General features: G+C 40.1%; 1 protein-coding gene across 1 annotated transcript in view; it reads right to left on the reverse strand.

The window, feature by feature from the left end:
• The window catches only part of rasa2 (RAS p21 protein activator 2), a 198,319-nt gene that overhangs the window by 78,922 nt on the left and 98,626 nt on the right, over positions 1–20,771 (reverse strand). Inside the window, exon 5 of the mRNA XM_072571933.1 lies at positions 19,687–19,763. Within this exon, the coding sequence (XP_072428034.1) occupies positions 19,687–19,763 (77 nt within the window). The remainder of the gene's footprint in view (positions 1–19,686; positions 19,764–20,771) is intronic.

The following is a 20,771-nucleotide window of genomic DNA, read 5'->3' on the forward strand; positions in this document are numbered from 1 at the left end:
AATGAGTAATATCAGAACGTTTTGTAAAGGACAAGCCAGGACCAGAGAAATTTAGGAGCCAGGTACAGAAATCACCATAGACTGTGAGGCAGATACAAAGTGCAACCAAACAAGCTAATGCAATATTGGCCTATATCTCAAGGGGACAAAAAGTTAAATGAGTCAGTTTCTGCTCATTGTACTGCTGAAAGGATATGTTGGACTTGGAGCAGGTGCAGCGTAAATACATAAAGATCATATTATAGCTAAACAGTTGACATTATTAGGACTACATTTACATATCTTACAACATAGGAAGGAGGTACTCCACCACTTCCTCTGGTAGCACATTCCATACATGTACCACCCCTGCGTGAAAAAGTTGCCCCCTTAGGTCCCTTTTGAATCTTTCACCTCTCACCCTAAACCTATGGCCTCTTGTGCTGGAGTCCCCAATCCCAGGGAAAAGACCTTGTCTATTTACTCTATCCATGCCCCTCATGATTTTATAAACCTCTAGAAAGTCACCCAACCTTTGACGTTCTGGAGAAAATAGCTCCAGCCTATTCAGCTCAAACGCTCCAGTCCCAGCAACATCCGTGTAAATCTTTATGGATAAAATAAGCAATGCCATGTTGTAGATGTATATTTAAGATGCAACTGAAAAAAATAAGTTTGCCTTCAGATTTACAAAGCTCACATGAGCTTGGCAGCAAAGGAGAGATGGCACCGATGGAAGTGTACTCAGACGGCCACAAAGGGAAGAGAATATAGTTGGTATATGGTAAAACATAATTGAGACAGGAATCATGTCTGCTCCTTTGTAAGTACAAAGGCCAACTAGCTACTGAAACCGTATTGAAAATGGCTCACACAGATATAGCTTTTTTTGGCTGTATCTCTATTCTTCTAGCAAGCTCTCTAAAGCAAGCAGAGTGGATTTTGCAGCTGCTCCTGGGATTGCAGGCTGAAAGATATATTATTGAAGTTATCACAGTTTATTAATGTCTTTATTCATTTTGTTCCATGAACAGTCAAAAGATCAAACAAAAAAAAATGATCTTTGGGGTGGCTGCCTCAGCACCAGGGACCCTGGTTCGATTCCAGCCTCAGGCGACTGTCCATGTGGAGTTTGCACATTCTCCCCGTGTCTGCGTGGGTTTCCTCCGGGTGCTCCAGTTTTCTCCCACAATCCAAAGATGTGCAGGTTAGGTGAATTGGCCATACTAAATTATTTCTAGTATTCAGGTATGTGTAGATTAGGTACATTAGTCAGGGGTAAAATATATAATATTAGGGTAGGAGAATGGGCCTGGGTGGGTTACTCTTCAGAAGGTTGGTGTGGACCTGTTGGGCTGAAGGGCCTGTTTTTAGACTGTATGGATTCTGTTCTATTCTATTCTATTCTATTCTATTCAAAACCAACTTTTGTTTTTAAAATCAGCTTTGCAGAGTCAATATAGTGAACAGCTAAGATGTTTTTTAACATTCTAAATTTAGAAGTTTAGAAGTCTGTGTTTTAGAAGTTCTGTTTTTCCATTGTAAAGAGTGTTATTTTTGAAAACCAGTTTTTTTTAAAATGAGTTGTGTTTGCGTTCCAGAGAGTCTACATATGGAAGAATTTTTTTTCAAGAAATTTACTGAAGAGCAGTCTTTTTTTTATTCAGCTAAGTGGTTGAATAGCTTTAAGTTTTATATGTTTGAGGTATAGATTTTTATTTTTTCTGTAGGTAATGAAGCTACAGCTTATTTTATATATTAGGTGTTATTGAAACTTTTTTTTAGCCTTATTATTAGCCTTAGTATTATTAAAGGCATATGAGAAGTACAGAGTGAGATGGCTAGCAGATTTAGAAAAGTTATTACCCTGCAGAATCAGTCAGATAGATGGGTGACTGTCAGGAAAGGTAAGAAAATAGTTCAAAAGTCTCTGGTGGCTATTCCTCCATCAAATAGATATTTAGTTTTGAAAGTGGAGGAAGAGATTGTCTCTCAGAGGAAAATGGAAGGGCCAATCTGTTATTGGACACTTGGAATGATTCTTATGTTAAGCAGTGTTTGACAAGGTTTAATAGAATTATTGTTGTCAGGGGCTCTTCTGTCAGGGGCACAAGACAGGAGATTCTGTAGCAATGAGCGTAAACTTCAGATATTGTTGCTTTTAAGGACATCTCTAAACGTTTTGAGAATATTGCTCAAGGTGGAATAGAGAAGCCAGTAATTACTGGACACATTCATGGGAATGACATATTTAGGGAAAAGATTAAAGCAGGACAGGGTGATTCTAAGAGGTTAGGTGGAAGATTAAAAAAAAAACAACTCTGAAGTAGTAATCTCCGGTTTACTCCCAATGTCAAACTCAGACACGGGAAGGACTAAAAGGTTAAAGGAGATAAATTAATGGCTGAAGAGCTGGTGTATTGTTCAGGGATTCAGGTTTTTGGAAAATTGGACTTATCTTTAGAGTTAGAAAAGAAGCGTTCAAAAAGAATGTGTCTAACCTAAACTGGCAAAGGACCAATATCCTGGCAGGGGGATTTGTTCGAAAAATATGGTGCTGGAAAATCACAGCCGGTCAGGCAGCATCCAAGGAGCAGGAGAGTCGATGTTAAGCATAAACTTTTCATCAGGAGTTTCTACTCGAAATGTTGACTCTCCTCCTCAGATGCCACCTGACCGGCTGTGCGTTTGGTCAGCGCAACATCGAGGGCTGAAGAGCCTGTATTGTGCTGTAAAGTTCTATGCTCTATGACTCTGACCTCTAGCATCTCACTTTCTCTTAGGGAGATTTACTCATTCCATTGAGGGAGATTTTATACTGATAGAGAGGAGGAGTGGAGGAATTCTAAGTAGCAGTGTAAACAGAAGGATTGATGGGGAAGTTTCTGAATGCGAGGAGAGCATTTCAATTCGAAAATAAAGAGAAGAGATATAGAGTTCAGAGTACTCTGAAGAACAAAATTGCAATGATTTGAACGTGAGGGGTCGTACAGGCAAGGTTGATGATCTCAGGGCATGTTTAACAACATGGGATTAGGATGTCATAGATAATACAAACTTGGCTGAGAGACGGACAAGACTGGCAGCTCAATGTTCTTGGTTTTAGATGGTATAGGAAGGATAGAAAAGAAAGCAAAGTGGGGGTGGGTCCTGGTGTTTTTGATTACAGAACACATTATGCCTGTAACTAGGGAAGATATTTCTGAAAAACCAGCCAGTGTAAATATATGCTTGGAAAGTACAAATAAGGAAAGAAAAGATCACTGATAGGATTGTATTATAGATGACTGAAGTAAAAGTAGGGGAACACTTTAGTTATAGCGATACTTCTGTTAGTTGCAAAATGATCACGGAAAAGGATAAACTTTCCATAAAAGTTAAAGATTTTAAATTGGAGTGAGGTAAATTTTAATGGCATGAGACAAGAACTTTCAAAAGTTGATTGGAGTGGACTCTTTGGAGGTAAAAGGACATCTGACAAGTGGGAGCTGTTCAAGAGTGTGATGACAAGAGTTCAGAGGCATTTTGTTCTTGTTAGAGTAAAGTGTAAAGCTGGAAAGATTAAGGAATAATGGATCAATAAAGATATAGAGGCTCTGGTCAAGAATAAAAGAGAATCTTATTTTAGATAAAGACAACTCCATTCAACTGAATCTCAATAAATATAAAGAATGCAGGGACATTCTTAAAGAGAAATCATGAAGACAAAGAGGGCATAAGAGATAGCATTGGCAGATAAGGTTAAGGATAATCTAAAGAGATTCTACAAATACATTAACAGCAAGAAGCTCACTAGAGGGCGTAGGGCCTCTTAAAGATCAAGGAGGCAATTTTTGTGTTGAACCCCAGGAGACAGGAGAGATATAAATGAAATTTGTGTGTTGGTTTTTCAGTGTGGAGAAAGAAATAGAGTTTGCTGTTTTAAGAACAGTTCACATTATACATTACTCTGAATCTCCTTATCTCCATTCTAAAGGATCTTCCTTCACTCTAAGGCTGTGCCCTTGGGTCCTCGTCTCTCCTGCCAATGGAAATATCTTTCCAACATCCACTTTGTCCAGTATTCTGTAAGTTTCAATCAGATTCCCCCTCATCTTTCTAAACTCCGAGTAAAGTCCCAGAGTCCTCAAACATTCCTGATATGTTAAGCCTTTTATTCCTGGGATTATTCTCGTGAATCTCCTCTGGACCCATTGCAGGATGGGAGTTATAGAAGTTTATAAAATAATGAGGTATAGATAGAGTTCATGGTAGTTGGCTTTTCCAGAGGATGGGGGATTTCCATACTTGGGAGCATATTTTTAAAGTGAGAGGAGAAAGCTTAAAAAGAAATATAAGAGACAATTTGCTTTTTTACACAGAGGGTGATTCACAGATGGAATGAACTTCCTGAGAAAGTGATTGATGTGGGTACAATTAAATGTTTCAAAGACATTTTAATAGATACAGGAGTAGGAAAGGTTTGGAGGGATATGGGCTAGGAGCAAGCAGGTAGAACTAGTTTAGTTTGGGGTATGTTTGGTATGGATTGATTGAACCAAAGGGTCTGTTTCTGTGCTGTATGACTAATGGTAAGGCCTAATAACCTTCATTGCTCAGACCTTTTGAGTATAGGAGTTGGGACACCATGGTGAGGTTGTACAGGATGTTAGTGAGGACTTTTGTGGGGTACTGTGTACAGTTCTGGTATTCCTGCTATAGGAAGTCTATTATTAAATTGGAGAGGGTTCAGAGAAGGTTCACCAGGCTGTTGCTGTGAATGGAGGGTTTAAGTTATAAAAAACAGGTTGGGACCTTTTTCACTGGAGCATAGGAAGTTGAGCAGTCACTTTATAGAGGTTTATAAAATCATGAAGGTCATTGATAATGTGAATTGCAAAGACCTGTTCCCTAGGGTGGGGGAGTTCAAAACGAGGGGGCATATTTTCAGGAGAGAGGAGAAAGATTGAAAATCAACATGAGGGGCTACTTACCTATTAAAAAAAGATCAGTTCTCGTGTAGAATGAACTGTCAGAGAAAATTGTGGATGCAGGTGCAGTTATAACATTTAAAAGACACTTGGATAAGTTCATGAATAGGAAAGGTTTGGAGGACTTATGGGCAAAACACAAGTGGGACCATTTTAGTTTGGGAAACTTGGTCAGTATGGACTAGTTGGACCGAATGGTCTGTTTCTGTGTTGTATGACTCACTTGGTCTTTTTAACTAACTAAAGAGAGGAGAGAGAAAAGCCCAGCATATTTTTTCCATTAATCATCCCTTCCTGTTTGTAGAAACTGTTTAGCCTTCACCCTACAGTTCAATGAAACAATTTTGAGCACCACAAAGGGTCTGATGCCATCTCATCAGCAGTTTAAATGTTGAATGTTAACACAATGCTGCACGCAAGTTTTAGGTGGTTAGATGAAAATAAGCAATGACAATTGGATTAAAGGATGCTGTGAGAGAGATAGATACAGGACTAGCTGAATGTATCTAATGTAAAAAAACAAATGTAGATAAATGTACTATTATCCGAACATAACTGATGCAACTTATTTCAGAAAGGAAATTGATCATAAGGTTAGATCGGAAGGATATTACAGTATTGCACATGTTATTGTGGTGACCAGCTCCTGCTGATTCTGTCAATGAAATTTGCAAACAACCCAATAGCTTCTGCTTCTCTCTCAAAAATTTTTTTTTTAAATGCACATGCAATATAATGAATAAATGAGTGAGAAAAACACTAATGAAGCCCATTTGTTGCTTCCAACGTTTGTTCAGACTGCACTGTGATGTGAAATGTAAATCACTGTGGTCAGAAATGGGGCACAATTTCCTGCTGTGCTGAAGCAACTCACTGCATCATATCCTCTACCAACCACAAACATTACTTGAATGAAAACAAAAATTATATCTTCAAATAACATTTTAATAATAATGGGATAGGTTATAAGATTGAGAAATCTACCCATGAATTGATTTGTCACAATCTTGACCAAATTTGTGAAGCAGCAATGGATTAGCTTTTAAAATAAAGCAGCTAGACATGACACCCCTGCAACGGACCAACGCCCTCACTAAACAAATTTGATAGCATCACAGCTTTTTGCTGCATTATACTGTCAATCACAGAATTTACTGTCAGTTCTGGTGAATAAGCAAATGCACATTGCACTCCTGAAATATCGTTGCACTTGTGTGCGTGACTCCATCATTTCAAGAGGCAACTGGAAGGACATGAAACACTCCATTTGTAGTTGTTCAAATGTCACAGGAATAGGATGAAGTATAGCACAAAACTGCAGAGGAAGTCCATATTCTCAATGAACAATAAAACCGCCTTACTTTGTGCACATTATGCATACTTGAGTTTAATGTGGAAGAATAAAATCAATGAGTAGGAGTATGCTTAAGAACTTTGTACACAGTGACAATCAAAGTAAATTATAGGCAATATTAGATTAGATGGTGAGGATCACACCTCAGGAAGGCAGTTAGGATCACAACAGCTACAAATTTAGATTAATACTTTGGAAGAAGAAACTAAAATCAAATAAAGAACAAACAAGGCAGACAATAAATGGCAGGAAGCTCAAATTACAAAATGAGAAGAGTGACAGTTTCAGACAGCACCTTTAAAATTTATTGTTAAGTGAAGCACTAAGGCACCTTCATAAATTACCCCTTCCCCATTTTCATTCTCCAGCTTAAGAAGGCATCAGTGCTTGTCGTGGCCATGATTCCATAGGTATCAACAGCCCTGCAGATACCCTTCTGAAGTAACCATTCTTTCACCATGCATTGAAGCACAACCACAACTGAAGAGTCACAAACATCCTAATCACCAGATAGTACATGAAAGGAGTAGAGGTACTCTGGGGTTTCATGCAGAATTATGCAAAGTTAGAGACATTAAAGCCAAAACAACAAAAATCATATCCTTTAACAACCACAAACAATACTTGAATGAAAACAAAATCTACATCTTTAGATTAACTACTGGAAAATCTGGAACGGAGTCAGAATTTAGAAGGCTGCAATGCAACTAAAGGTTAATGAACAATGTGCAACAGCCTACAGTTGAAAGGGCTGTATAAGTGGTGCCATCAGACTTAATTGATCTTGCTCTAAAGATGAGTGCAAATCCACCTTTTGAATCGCAAAAACATTTGCACTAAATGTGCTCACATTGATGTGAAATGAAATATTTGCTTTGAAGTATTTGCTTCACTGTCTACTTGAAGTGATCTGACAAATGGTCGCCATATTGCTGTCATCCTTGAGATTACAGACCCTCAGTTTTATTCTTTATGCTAAAACCAAGATAAGACTGCCAAGGTCAAATCACAAACAACTTCAATAACTTAAGACAATTTACCTGTGGACACATTCCAAATTTGATACTGTTAGACAGAAAGGCTGTTAATTTCTTTGAAACTTTACTGAAGCAAATTTAAGATCGACAAACCATTTCATTATCCTTATTGCATACTTCAGCCACAAAATAATAGCTATCACTCAGCAAAGATCGAGACACTTCCTGTAAGGAAATATCTATATAGCAAAGTTCTCACAAAATGCATCAGAACTTGATCAGGCAAATTTAGAAACACAAAGAAAACTGTCCATGAAAAGGCAAAGACCGATCAGGGATCATCAACATGGCTGTTTGTGTGGGAAATCATGTCTCAGTAACTCGACTGTTTTTTAAAAGAAGTGACAAAGATGATTGATAAAGGCAGAGTGGTAGACATTAGTCTATATGGAATTCAGCAAAACATGTGACAAGGTTCCGCATGATAGGTTGACTAGTAAGGTTAAATTACATGGGATCCGGGGGAGCTAGCCAGCCAACTGGCTTGAAGATAGGAGACACAGGGTAGGACTGAGGGCTGTTTACGGACTGCAGGCTGTGACCAGTGGTATGCCATGAGAATCGGAATTGGGTCCGCCATGAGAATCGGCATTGGGTCCGCTGTGTTTCATCATTTATAAAAATGATTTGGATCTGAATATAGGAGGTATGGTTATGAAGTTTACAGATGACACTAAAGTAGGATTATCTCAGAAAATAACAGGACCTTGATCAGGTGGGCCAATGGACCAAGGAGTGGTGTTTAGAGTATAATTTAGATAAATGTGAGGTGTTGCATTTTGGTAAGGCATACTAGGGCAGGACTTAAACGTTAATGGTAGGACCATGGGGAGTGTTGTCGAACAAAGAGACCTCAGGGCAGACGTGCATAGTTTTTTTGCAAGTGGAGTTGCAGGTAGACAGGGTAGTGAAGGCGGTATTAATCAGTGCATTGATTAAAGGAGTTGGGATGTCACGTTGTGGCAGTACAGGTCATTGGAAAGTCCACTTTTGGAATACTATTACAATTCTGGTCGCAATTCTATAGGAAGGATGTTGCCAGGCCTGGAGGTTTAATAAGCCAGAACTTTTTTCCTCGAGAATGTCAGAGGCTGAGGGATAACCTTAAAAATGTTTATAAAATCATGAGGGACGTGGATAAGGTGAAAAGCCCAGATCATTTTCCTAGGAGTGGGGGAGTCCAAAACTAGAGGACACAGGTTTAAAGTGAGGGGGGAAACTAGGTCAGATTGGAGCGGGTTAGACCGAAGGGTCTGTTTCCATGCTGTATGGCTCTACAACTCTACAAAATGGGAGAAACTGAGAACTGCAGATCAGAGTCAAAAAGTGTGGTGTTGGAAAAGCATAGCTGGTCAGGCAGCATCCGAGGAGCAGGAGAGTCGATGTTTTGAGTGTAAGCTCTTCAGCAGAAATGAGTTTGGTCTTGAAATGTCAACTCTACTGCTCCTCGGATGCTGCCTGACCAGCTATGCTTTTCCAGCATCATACTTTATGTATCGATAAAATGTACAATTTTCCACTATTCAAGAAAAAGAGGAGATTAAATGAAACTAGATTTGCAGCCAACATTGGAATGACAAGTTGAGGAGCAGAGTTTCCCCATCGTTTCCATCAACGTTTCCTGAAAATCTGGGACAAAAGAAGAAATCACTGCCCATCGCAGGGATGCTGCCATTGCTACTTGTCTTCAAGAAAAGATATAAAATGGACTGTGGGAACTACCAAGGAATCTTCCTACTCTCCAGCACCCAAATCTTCACGAGGTGCCTTCTCCCAGACTCAGAAGAAATCCTTCTTGAAAGCCATTTTAGCTTCCAACCAAAACATAAAACTATGGACATGATTTTCACTGCTTGGCAACTCCAAGAAAGATGCCAGGAATAACCCCAATCTGACCAAGACGTTTGACTCAGTGAGTTGGGGAGTGTGATGGAAGACTGTCAAAGGCTGGCTGTCCAGTGAAATTCTTTAACATCCTCTGTCTCCCCAGTGGTCCTCACTGATGATAATATGACAGAATTCTATGAGGTCAAGACAGGGTCAAGCAATGTCACCACCTTTTTCTTCATTTTTACCATCACCATTCTTCATCTTGTCAAGAACAAGCCTCCCAGTGGTGTGAACATTGTCTGCAAGATTGACAGAAATCTTTTCAACCTTAACAACTTGAAATCCAAGACGACAACAACGCTGACCTGCCTTGAGGAACCTCAGTATGTGGATGACAACAGATCTCCATTCTCTCAGAACAGAATTGTCAAGCCTCATCTAATGCCTTTGTGGAAGCATACTGAAGAATCAGTCTTCGCTCCAATCTCAAGATGACCCAGATCCTTTATTAACCCTTCTTTGGTTAAGTTCCAGTCCATCCCTCCATTAAGATCAATGGAAAATACTCCTGAATGTCTAACATTTCCCCTAATTGGGAAGCTAACTTTCATCTAAGGCTGACATTGATACAGAGATCCTTTCTGGGCATCTCAGGATAAGCATCTTTGACAACTACAATGTTCGTGCTGATACTAAAGATCCTGTGTGTAAGGCAGTCATCCTTCCAACTCTGTTACATGGTTCTGAAATTTGGACTATGTACAGATGCCACTTCAAAGACCTTTAAGTAGTACCATCAACATGGTTTAAGATGGATTCTCCGCATTAGCTGGGGGTGCCTACAGACTTACTAACATTAGCATCCTTGAGCCAGTAACACTAGCATCGAGGCAATGATTATCCAAAACTAACTCTGCTGGGCTGGCCACATGCTAAGCCCAAGTTCTAACTGCTAAAACAAATCATCTTCATCCAGCTCGAGGAAGGCAAACAAGAGGAGGACAAAGAAAGCATTTCAAAGGTCCCTGAAGATTTCCCTCAAGAAATGCAACATTAATATCAATGCGTATCCCCTACTCAACCATTGCCAGGGAACCAAACCTAGTTCAATGAACAGTGCAGGAGGGGCATGCCAGGAGCAGTATCAAGCATTCCTAAAAATGGGAGGTGTCAACCTGGTGAATCTACCAAAAGGACTACTTGCATGCCAAACAGCCGGAGCAGTAACCAACAGACAGATCTAAGCTTTGCAGTTGTGCTGCATCTAGTCATGAATGATGGCGGACAATTAAACAATTCACTGAGGGAGCAAACACCACAAATATCCCCATCCTTAATGGGGAAGATAAGCATATCAAATGCAAAAGATAAGGCTCAAGTATTTACAGTAATTTTCGGGCAGAGGTGTCAAATGGATGATCCATCTCGACCTCCTTCAAAAGATTGCCAGCATCACAACCAATCTTCAGCCAATTCGATTCATTTTATGTGGCAACAAGTGGTTGGAGGCACTGGATACTGCAACGGCTATGAAAATATTTTGGCAATAGATTGTAGTACTGAAGCCATGTGCCCCAGAACTTGTCGCTCCCCTAGCTAAGCTCTTCCAGTCCAGTTACAACATTGGGATCTAGCTGACAATGTGGCAAACTGTCCAGCTATGTCCTGTACACAAAAAGCTGATCAAATCCGACAGATCAGTAATTAACACAGAGAAACCTGAGATGATGCACTTTGATCAAAAGAACACTGGAAGACAATAAGATGCATAGGCTTGCAGACAAAGCAGGAGACTGGCAATAGGTCATGATTTGTTTGAAGAGTCAGTGCAGGCATGATAGACTGAAAGCCTCCTTTTACACGTGGCAAAAGTGAGTACTGCAGATGCTGGAGATTAGAGTTCAGAGTGGTGCTGGAAAACACAGCAGGTCAAGCACGTGTCAGTCTGTGACCAGATGCAATCAAAGAGACACCTATAAAATTTGTTAAACTATTTACTTACATGCATGCATAAATGGAATACTGTTATGGCTACAGAAAAATGTAGAAGACCAAAAGAATGACTGACAATGGGAAAGAAGAAACAATAAAACCTCAGAAATATCAGGCAGTTTACAGCACATATATTACAAGATTCCTTTATGCGTAGCACAAGAGCACACAACAATCAGCATTTTAAAAATATGGTTTTCAGAGTAAAGGACTAAACGGAATTATTTAAAAACAAAAGCAGTGTTCACCTTATTGTAAATTTTCTTTGTACACATCAATCTATGTTTAGGTTCATAATAATGCTTTGATTTCTCAATGATTTCACATAATTAAAGCACATGCAGTACTTGCACAATTCAACAAAACAGTTTACAAGAAGTAAATAACTTTTGATCAAGTACAAAAGTAAATCTTAGCAGACAATGCACCACAGAGCCTGCATTACTTTAAAAATCAAAACGCTTTGATTGCACAGGTGCAAACTCATTTGAATGAAGAGAGCACACAGCCAGGCGTCAATAAACCTTTAAACTATGCCCAACATTCTCAGGGAAAACATTTGAATTTTGACTCATGAACTATTAAACCCAAACATACACGTCATCTTGTCCATGCCACTTTGTCAATCTCAACTGGGTGTCACGTTCTACATGAAGGTTTACAATACACAGCAATTATTTGGAGGTGAGGACCAAATTTTATTACCTTTGTATCATCTGCAAATTTGGTTAAGTGTGAATGTGTGTTGTGAGAAGGGTGAAATGGAGCTTCAGGAAGATTTGGACAGGCTTACATGATAGATGAAATGTATTGTGGAAAACGTGTGGTAATGTACTTTTGGTCAGAGAAACAGTGTGCAGAGTATTTCTTAAATGGTAAATGATTGGAAAGCGCAGATGTTCAAAGGAACTTGGGTGTCTGTCAATAAGTTACTGAAGGTTAATATACACATGCTGCAAGCTAATAGGAAGTCTAATAGAATATTAACTTTCATTGCAAGAGAATTAGAGTATAGGGCAGTGAAATCCTGCTTTAATTATAGAGCAGCTTGTTGAGATGGCACCTGGAATTCTGAAGAATCCTATCAAACTTGAAACATTAACACTTTCTTTCTTCATAAATGCTGCCAGACCAGAGTTTCTCCAGCATTGTCTTTGATCTTCAATATCACTGAACTTTGTTTTTTATCTGCGACAAAGGCTTCACTTTACTCAGAGATTTGTAAACCTTTGTAAAACTGTACCACAGAGGACTGCAGAAGCTCAGTGTTTGAGAATGTTTGTGGTGGAGATTGATGGGAGGAGGTAGCCAGAAGGTTGAGGGGATTTCAGGAATTTCTTTTTCACCCAGAGGATAGTGGGAATCTGGAATGCCCTGCCTTGGAGGGTAGTTGAGGCAAGAAAACCTCACAACCTTTAAAAAGTACTTGAATGAGCACTTGAAATGTAACATTTAATGGACCAAGTGCTGTAAAGGAGGACTAGTGCAGGGTTAGAGCAGTTTTCTTTGTCAGTGTAGACTCAATGGGCCTAAGGGTCTCTTCTGTACTGTATGATTCCATAAGACCATAAGACATAGGAGTGGAAGTAAGGCTATTCGGCCCATCGAGTCCACTCCGCCATTCAATCATGGCTGCTGGGCACTTCAACTCCACTTACCCGCATTCTCCCTGTAGCCCTTAATTCCCGGAGACAACAAGAATCTATCAATCTCTGCCTTGAAGACATTTAATGTCCCGGCCTCCACTGCACTCTGCGGCAATGAATTCCACAGGCCCACCACTCTCTGGCTGAAGAAATGTCTCCGCATTTCTGTTCTGAATTTACCCCCTCTAATTCTAAGGCTGTGTCCACGGGTCCTAGTCTCCTCACCTAACGGAAACAATTTCCTCGCGTCCATCCTTTCCAAGCCATGTATTATCTTGCACATCTCTATTAAGTCTCCCCTTAATCTTCTAAACTCCAATGAATCCCAGGATCCTCAGCCGTTCCTCATATGTTAGACCTGCCAATCCAGGGATCATCCGTATGAATCTCCGCTGGACACGTTCCAGTGCCAGTATGTCCTTCCTGAGGTGTGGGGACCAAAACTGGACACAGTACTCCAAATGGGGCCTAACCAGAGCTTTATAAAGTCTCAGTAGCACAATGGCGTTGTCATATTCCAACCCTCTCGAGATAAGTGACAACATTGCATTCGCTTTCTTAATCACGGACTCAACCTGCATGTTGACCTTTAGAGAATCTTCGACTAGCACTCCCAGATCCCTTTGTACTTTGGCTTTACGAATTTTCTCACCGTTTAGAAAGTAGTCTGTGCTTTTATTCTTTTTGCCAAAGTGCAAGACCTCGCATTTGTTCACGTTGAATTCCATCAGCCATTTCCTGGACCATTCTCCCAAACTGTCTAGATCCTTCTGCAGCCTCCCCACTTCCTCAGTACTACCTGACTGTCCATCTATCTTTGTATCATCGGCAAACTTCGCTAGAATGCCCCCAGTCCCTTCATCCAGATCATTAATATATAATGCGAACAGCTGTGGCCCCAACACCGAACCCTGCGGGACACCGCTCGTCACCGGCTGCCATTCTGAAAAAGAACCTTCTATCCCAACTCTCTGCCTTCTGTCAGACAGCCAATCCTCAATCCATCCCAGTAGCTCACCTCGAACACCATGGGCCCTCACCTTGCTCAGCAGCCTCCCGTGTGGCACCTTATCAAAGGCCTTTTGGAAGTCTAGATAGACCACATCCACTGGGTTTCCCTGGTCTAACCTACTTGTCACCTCTTCAAAGAATACCAACAGGTTTGTCAGGCATGACCTCCCCTTAGTAAATCCATGTTGACTTGTTCTAGATGATAGATTTTATGTTACCATTGGCATATAGGGTTATGGGGATGAGATGAATAAAAGGCATTGAAGTGTTGATCAGCCATGATAAAACTTAGACCAACACAGCGCAGAACAGACCCTTCGGCCCTCGATGTTGTACCGACCTGTGAACTAATCTAAGCTCATCCCCCTACACTATCCCATTATCATCCATGTGCTTATCCAAGGATTGTTTAAATGTCCTTAATATGGCTGAGCTAACTACATTAGCAGGCAGGGCATTCCATGCCCTTACCACTCTCAGAGTAAAGAACTTGCCTCTGACATCTATCTTAAATCTATCACCCCTCAATTTCTAGTTATGCCCCCTCGTGCAAGCTGACATCATCATCCTAGGAAAAAGACTTTCACTGTCTACCCTATCTAATCCTCCGATCATCTTGTACGTCTCTATCAAATCCCCTCTTAGCCTTCTTCTCTCCAATGAGAAACACCAATGTCCCTCAGCCTTTCCTCACAAGGCCTTCCTCCAGACCAGGCAACATCCTGGTAAATCTCCTCTGCACCTTTTCGAACGCTTCCACATTCTTCCTGGAATGGGGCGACCAGAACTGTGCACAACATTCCAAGTGTGGCCTCACTAGCGTTTTGTGTAGTTGCAGCATGATATTGCGGCTCCGGAACTCACAGCATTATCGACCTGAGTGGCAACTTTCAGGGATCTATGTACATGGACACCAAGATCCCTCTGCACATCCACACTACCAAGAATCTTTCCATTGACCCAGTACTCTGCCCTTCTGTTATTCTTCCCAAAGTGAATCACCTCCCATTTAACTGCATTGAACTCCATTTGCCACCTCTCAGCCCAATTCTGCAGTTTATCTAAGTCCCCCAGCAACATTCTTCCACACTGTCCACCACTCCACTGCCTTTAGTGTCATCTGTAAACTTGCTAACCCATCCACCTATGCCTGTGTCCAAGTCATTTATAAAAATGACAAACAGCACTGGTTCCAAAACAGATCCTTGTGGCATACCACTAGTAACCTGACTCCAGGCTGAATATTTTCCAACATCCACCACTTGCTGTCTTGTTACTGAAAGCCATTTTCTAACCAAACTGCTAAATCACCCTCAATCTCATGCTACTGCATTTGCTCCAACAGCCTACCATGTGGAACCTTATCGAAGGCTATACTGAAGTCCATGCACACCACGTCAACTGCCCTACCCTCATCCACATGCTTCGTTACCTTCTCAAAAAACTCAATGAAGTTTGTGAGACATGACCTGACCTTGATGAAGTCATGTTGACTACCTGCAATCAAATTGTTGCTTGCCAGAGGATTATAAATCCTCTCTTATAATCCTTTCCAAAACTTTTCCTGTAACAGACATAAGGCTTGCTGGTTTATAATTACCTGGGTCATCTCTACTCCCCTTCTTGAAAAAGGACACATCATTTGCAATCCTCCAGTTCTCCGGTACAAAACCTGTAGACAATGACGACTCAAAGATCAAAGCCAAAGGCTCTGCCATCTCCTCCCTAGCTTCCCAGAGAATCTTCAGATAAATCCAATCCAGCCCAGGGAACTTGTCTACTTTCACTTCTTCCACAATTGATGACACCTCCTCCTTATTAATCTTGATCTTTTCTAGACTAATATCCCGTATTTCATTCTTCTCCTCTACAATATTCTCATTTTCCTGAGTGAAAACAGATGACAAATATTCATTTAGCACCTCTCTGATCTCCACAGTGTCCACACACAACATCCCACTTCTGTATTTGACTGGCCCTATTTCTACCCTAGTCATCCTTTTATTCCTCACATACCTATAAAAAGCTTTATGGTTCTCCTTTATTCCGCCTGCTAAGGACTGCTTATGTCCTCTCTCTGCTCTTCTTAACTCTCTCTTTAAATCCTTCCTAGGTAATCTGTAACTCTCCATCACCTCATCTAAACCATCTCGTCTCCATGTCACATAAACCTCCTTCTGCTTAACAAGAGATGCAATTTCTTTAGTAAACCAAGGTTCCCTTACCTTATCACTTCCTCCCTGCCTGACAGGGACATACCTATCAAGAACATGCAGTATCTGTTCCTTAAACCAACTCCACATTTAGATTGTCCCCATCTCCTGCATTTTGCTACCCCATTCTATGCATCCTAAGTCTTGCTTAATCGCATTATAACTGCCCTTGTACCATCAGTATCTCTTGCCCTGTGACATGTACCTATCCCTTTCCATCACTAAACTAAATGTAACTGAATTATGGTCACACTCTCCAAACTGCTCACCTACCACTAAATCAAACCCATGGCCTGGTTCAATACCAAGCACCAGATCCAGTGTGGCCTCCCCTCTTGTCAGCCCTTTGACATGCTGTGTCAGGAAACCCGCTTGCACAGATTGGACAAAAACCGATCCATCCGATGTACTAGAGTTATAGCATTTTCAGTTAAAGTCTCCCACAATGACAATCCTGTTCCTTTCACTCCTACCCAGATCATACTGAATGGCAATGTGCCGACTGGTTTACCTTTCTATAAATGTTGTTAGGAGACTGCGAGAGAGAATAGAAACAGAGAAAATAGGAGTAGGCCCATTCAACCTTTCTAACCTGCTCCTCTATTCAATCTGATCATAGGTGATCATCCAACTCAGTACTCTGCTCCTACTTTCTCCCCATACTCTTTAATCCCTTTAGCACTAAGAACAATATCTAACTCCTCCATGGAAACTTGAGTGGGACCTACTCAAATGACAACAATATATTCCCACAGAGTGCAAATGGCGTCATTCTTTGACTAATTGGTGAGATATACCAAAGCCCTTGTGCCGAATAAAGGGAAACATTCACCAACTCGCTGCTCAGTTCTGCTACCTCTAATTTTTTTGATAGTATTAAATATCACAAAAGTATACATTAGAAATAATGCTACAAACTTAGTAACATTATTCAGTGCATCTGAAACCTCAATCTCGACCATCTTGAACTGCACCATGGATGTAACAACAGCAGTGAAATGTTGAATTGGAATTGAACATGGTGCTGCCTGCAAAGAATTCAGTTCAAAGCAGAAGAAGAAAGTGCTTACAGCTCCCATATTAATATAATTTGGAGGTGCCGATGTTGGACTGGGGTGGACAAAGTTAAAAATCACAACACCAGGTTATAGTCCAACAGGTTTGTTTGGAAACACTAGCTTTCGGAGCGCTGCTCCTTCTACAGGTGGTTGTGGAGCAGGACCATAAGACACTGTAATTTTTTCGCTTTATATTCTATGTCCTGCAATTTCACATCATTTTACTTGCATGACACTAATTTTTTGCTTTAAATTCGGTGTGCTATGGTCCTACTCCACAACCACCTGAAGGAGCAGCGCTCCGAAAGCTAGTGCTTCCAAATAAACCTGTTGGACTATAACCCGGTGTCGTGTGATTTTTAACTTTACATTAATATGAATAACACACAAGTTCAACATTTCCACAACTTCTTTCAAAGGTGTTCATCTCAAACCATCAGACTTCCAATAATTTCCACCAGCCAAAGCTGTATGTTCAAATAGCATGACTATCCATGCCACTGGTTCCAATCACTTCCTTAGTCATTGCCTCAGACGGTTAGGCAAAAGTGAGGACTGCAGATGCTAGAGATCAGAGTCTAGATTAGCGTGGTGCTGGGAAAGCACAGCAGGCCAGTCAGCATCCGAGGAGCAGGAAAATCAACGTTTCAGGCAAAAGCCCTTCATCAGGAATGAACTGATTCTCTCCTGGAATATCCACTGTACACGCTTAAAATCAAATAGCAAAGTTCGGGTCTGGGCTAGCTTCTTGAAATGTTTTGAGGGGTCTGGCCTGATCCATAACATAAGCTTAAGTAAAGGAACTTAGATTTTCTTTCCTACTTTATAGCATTGACCATATTTCAAAAATACTTAATTGGAAGCATGCCACTTGGGTTCATCACGTTTATGAAACATGAAGGTCAATCTCGAAATCTTACCTGAACACATGACTTCAGCTATACCCACGAACATACCCAAAAAAACAGCATAAAAGTTATAATGTGCATTTGTTCAGATGAGTTAAAGGACAACATCAATTCTTTTCTCCTATCCTCCATCTCATAACTTTTTTCTGGTCATAGCCTGGTTTTGACTGTGGAAATTGTCAATATTTAATGATAATAAGAAACAGAAGTATGTTAAGTGAAGCCATGCTATCCAACACAACAATAGCAACTTAGAACGTCTCTGAAAAATTTGAGATCAGTTGCAAAACTGAACACTGTGTTTAGATGGGCATCTACACTACTCATAAGGTTACTACCACAACCACTATAACCTTGCTGCAAAGCATTCCTATCATTTAAATCTTGGTAACAAAATAACTTATTCTATCTGGGGTGAGAAAGCAAGATTAGACTACTTCCTATCTAAAAAGGATTGAAACATGTTGTACGGTGATGTGTACAGCATAATTTCCATATCCTGGTAAGAAAGGTTTACATTAAAGCGTTTCAACAGGACCAGAAGGATTTCAAGCTCAATATGCACTTTTTGAAGTTGGTTATTTCAAAAGGGAGTTGCGCAAGTTTTCTGAAGACAAATGATTACATTTTATCAAACTGGCATTTCAGATTTGCAAATTTGCACAGCATTACTTCATTTACAACATTGCTGATGATGTGACTGCTGCAATGGAATTTCCTGAATGTTGCTGTCAGTCTCAAGTTCTGCCTCCAAATTTTTAATTTAAATGCCCAGTTGAAAAGTTGTAGAGTACGACAGGTACCAGTTTCAGCTGTGACAGATATGCATTCACCGTCTCAAGGCTTCCCAAAGTGCTTTACAGTTAAAGTCTTTTCAAGTGTAGTTATTGTGCTAGCGTAGAAAAAACATGACGGTTGCCTATGCTGTGAAAGCAAACTATTTTGTTTCATTGGAAGGTGAAATAATATGGTGTACATGATCATCACAAGTACCATTCCTATTGCTTCGCACCTTAGTAGTAGCCACTGAGGTGTCCTCAGCTTAAGTCTAACCTATCCAGCAGGAGTGGATGTAGAGATCTTAATGTTAAGAAAGCTAATGGAGTGGCTCTCAGTGAAAGTGTGACAGCTTAAACAAAGGTATAACATGACTTCAAAAGTCCCAAGCGTCAAGAATGAAAGTCAAATCAATTAAATCAGAAATGATGAGCCAAATAGATTTATAGAGTCAAACAGCAGGGAAACAGATTCTCCACACCAACTCATCCACGCTAAACAGACATCCCAATCTGACCTAGTTCCATTTGACAGCATTTGGCCCATATCCATCAATAGCCTCCTTCTACCCTGTAGCACTTCTCTGACTAAGTTTTTGAGTAAACCTCACTCTCAATACACAAGCAAGTAAACCTACCCTCTCAAACTCAGAGGGTAACAAAATGCAACATTTAATTGCTAAATTGTTAAATTCCCTTTTCTTGTATAAACAGCTGCATCCTTCAATATCTATACTGAAAGCCACACCAATGGCTGGATTCATGCTCCCCTTCCCAAAGGTGGTTTGAATTTGTGATGAAACTCACTCCCTAATGATTCTGTACAGTCAATCAGTAAGATCACATGGTCAGGACTGAAGACTTCGGTGCTCCAGTATAATATAAACATCCTTCTTTCAATTCAGTACTCACCGTACTACCAATTGCTGACAAACTGATCCTGTCTCTGTTATAAGTTCATTAAGTTTTACTTCCAAGTGAACTTTGCCCTGTTTGAAAACAAGAGGAAAAAAAATAATTAAAGTAGTGTAGATGACAAAATTAATATTTCTTCTTTCCACTTTTCCTGACCAGAAGATTTAGCACTTCAATTTACAGAGTCCATACTTGTGCATGTGACTGGATAAAAGGATCAATATCACTTAACGAACAAAAATTTAAAGAGATTCTAAGTTTTTGCTATAATCTATCCTGCTATTGTAAATGTAAAGGGGTATTGCATATTGTAGGGAATGGAAAATTTACTTATAGCCTGATATCACTGAAGCATTATCACAGCAGATAATGACCCCTTCAGTTGTTTGCATTATTTGCCATTTGCAAATTAGTAACCAGGCTGGACTACAGAAGCATAATTACACTTAACTGAAAGCTCTTTTTCAGATATTTTGTGAATGTAACTTGTACAAATACAAGGTTGCATTTTCTCCATATCAAGATGCCCTTGTATTCAGACGCAACTATTTTCAGAAGACTGATAGATGAACATTCACCTGCTTGTGTTCACTTTTATTTTCAAGGTGAACAATCAGTCTCCATATTCAGCCAGTGGTCTGCTTTGAAATGGAGCCCTAGACAGCAAATTAATCTTTGCAGCTACTTTCTTGAAATGAACTCTCATATCCCATGGCAGAATGCATATTCACGTATAGGTACATTGTCACTATGTCCTTAGGATAAGGTTTACTTATTCAATAGGGTGCAGCTAAGTAAAGTAACGTGCACAATATAAAATCAGCTTGAAACAAAAATCTTACCATAATGAAGGCTCTAAGTCACTTATTTTAAAACTAGGAAAAATCAGGAATGCCTTCCCTTATTAGAAAGTAGTAGAAATTCCTACTTACAATTGGATGTTTAAAAAGAATTAATCAACTCTGTATTGTAAATGAAAATCAGCAAATTAGTAGAATATGTTACACTCATTTTCAAGACTACATACATTCTCAGCAAGCTAAACTGGAGGCTTTAATTCCACTGGCCACAGTTCTAGCACA

Source organism: Chiloscyllium punctatum, chromosome 6 (genome assembly GCF_047496795.1).
Source record: "Chiloscyllium punctatum isolate Juve2018m chromosome 6, sChiPun1.3, whole genome shotgun sequence".
NCBI classification, from domain to species: domain Eukaryota; kingdom Metazoa; phylum Chordata; class Chondrichthyes; order Orectolobiformes; family Hemiscylliidae; genus Chiloscyllium; species Chiloscyllium punctatum.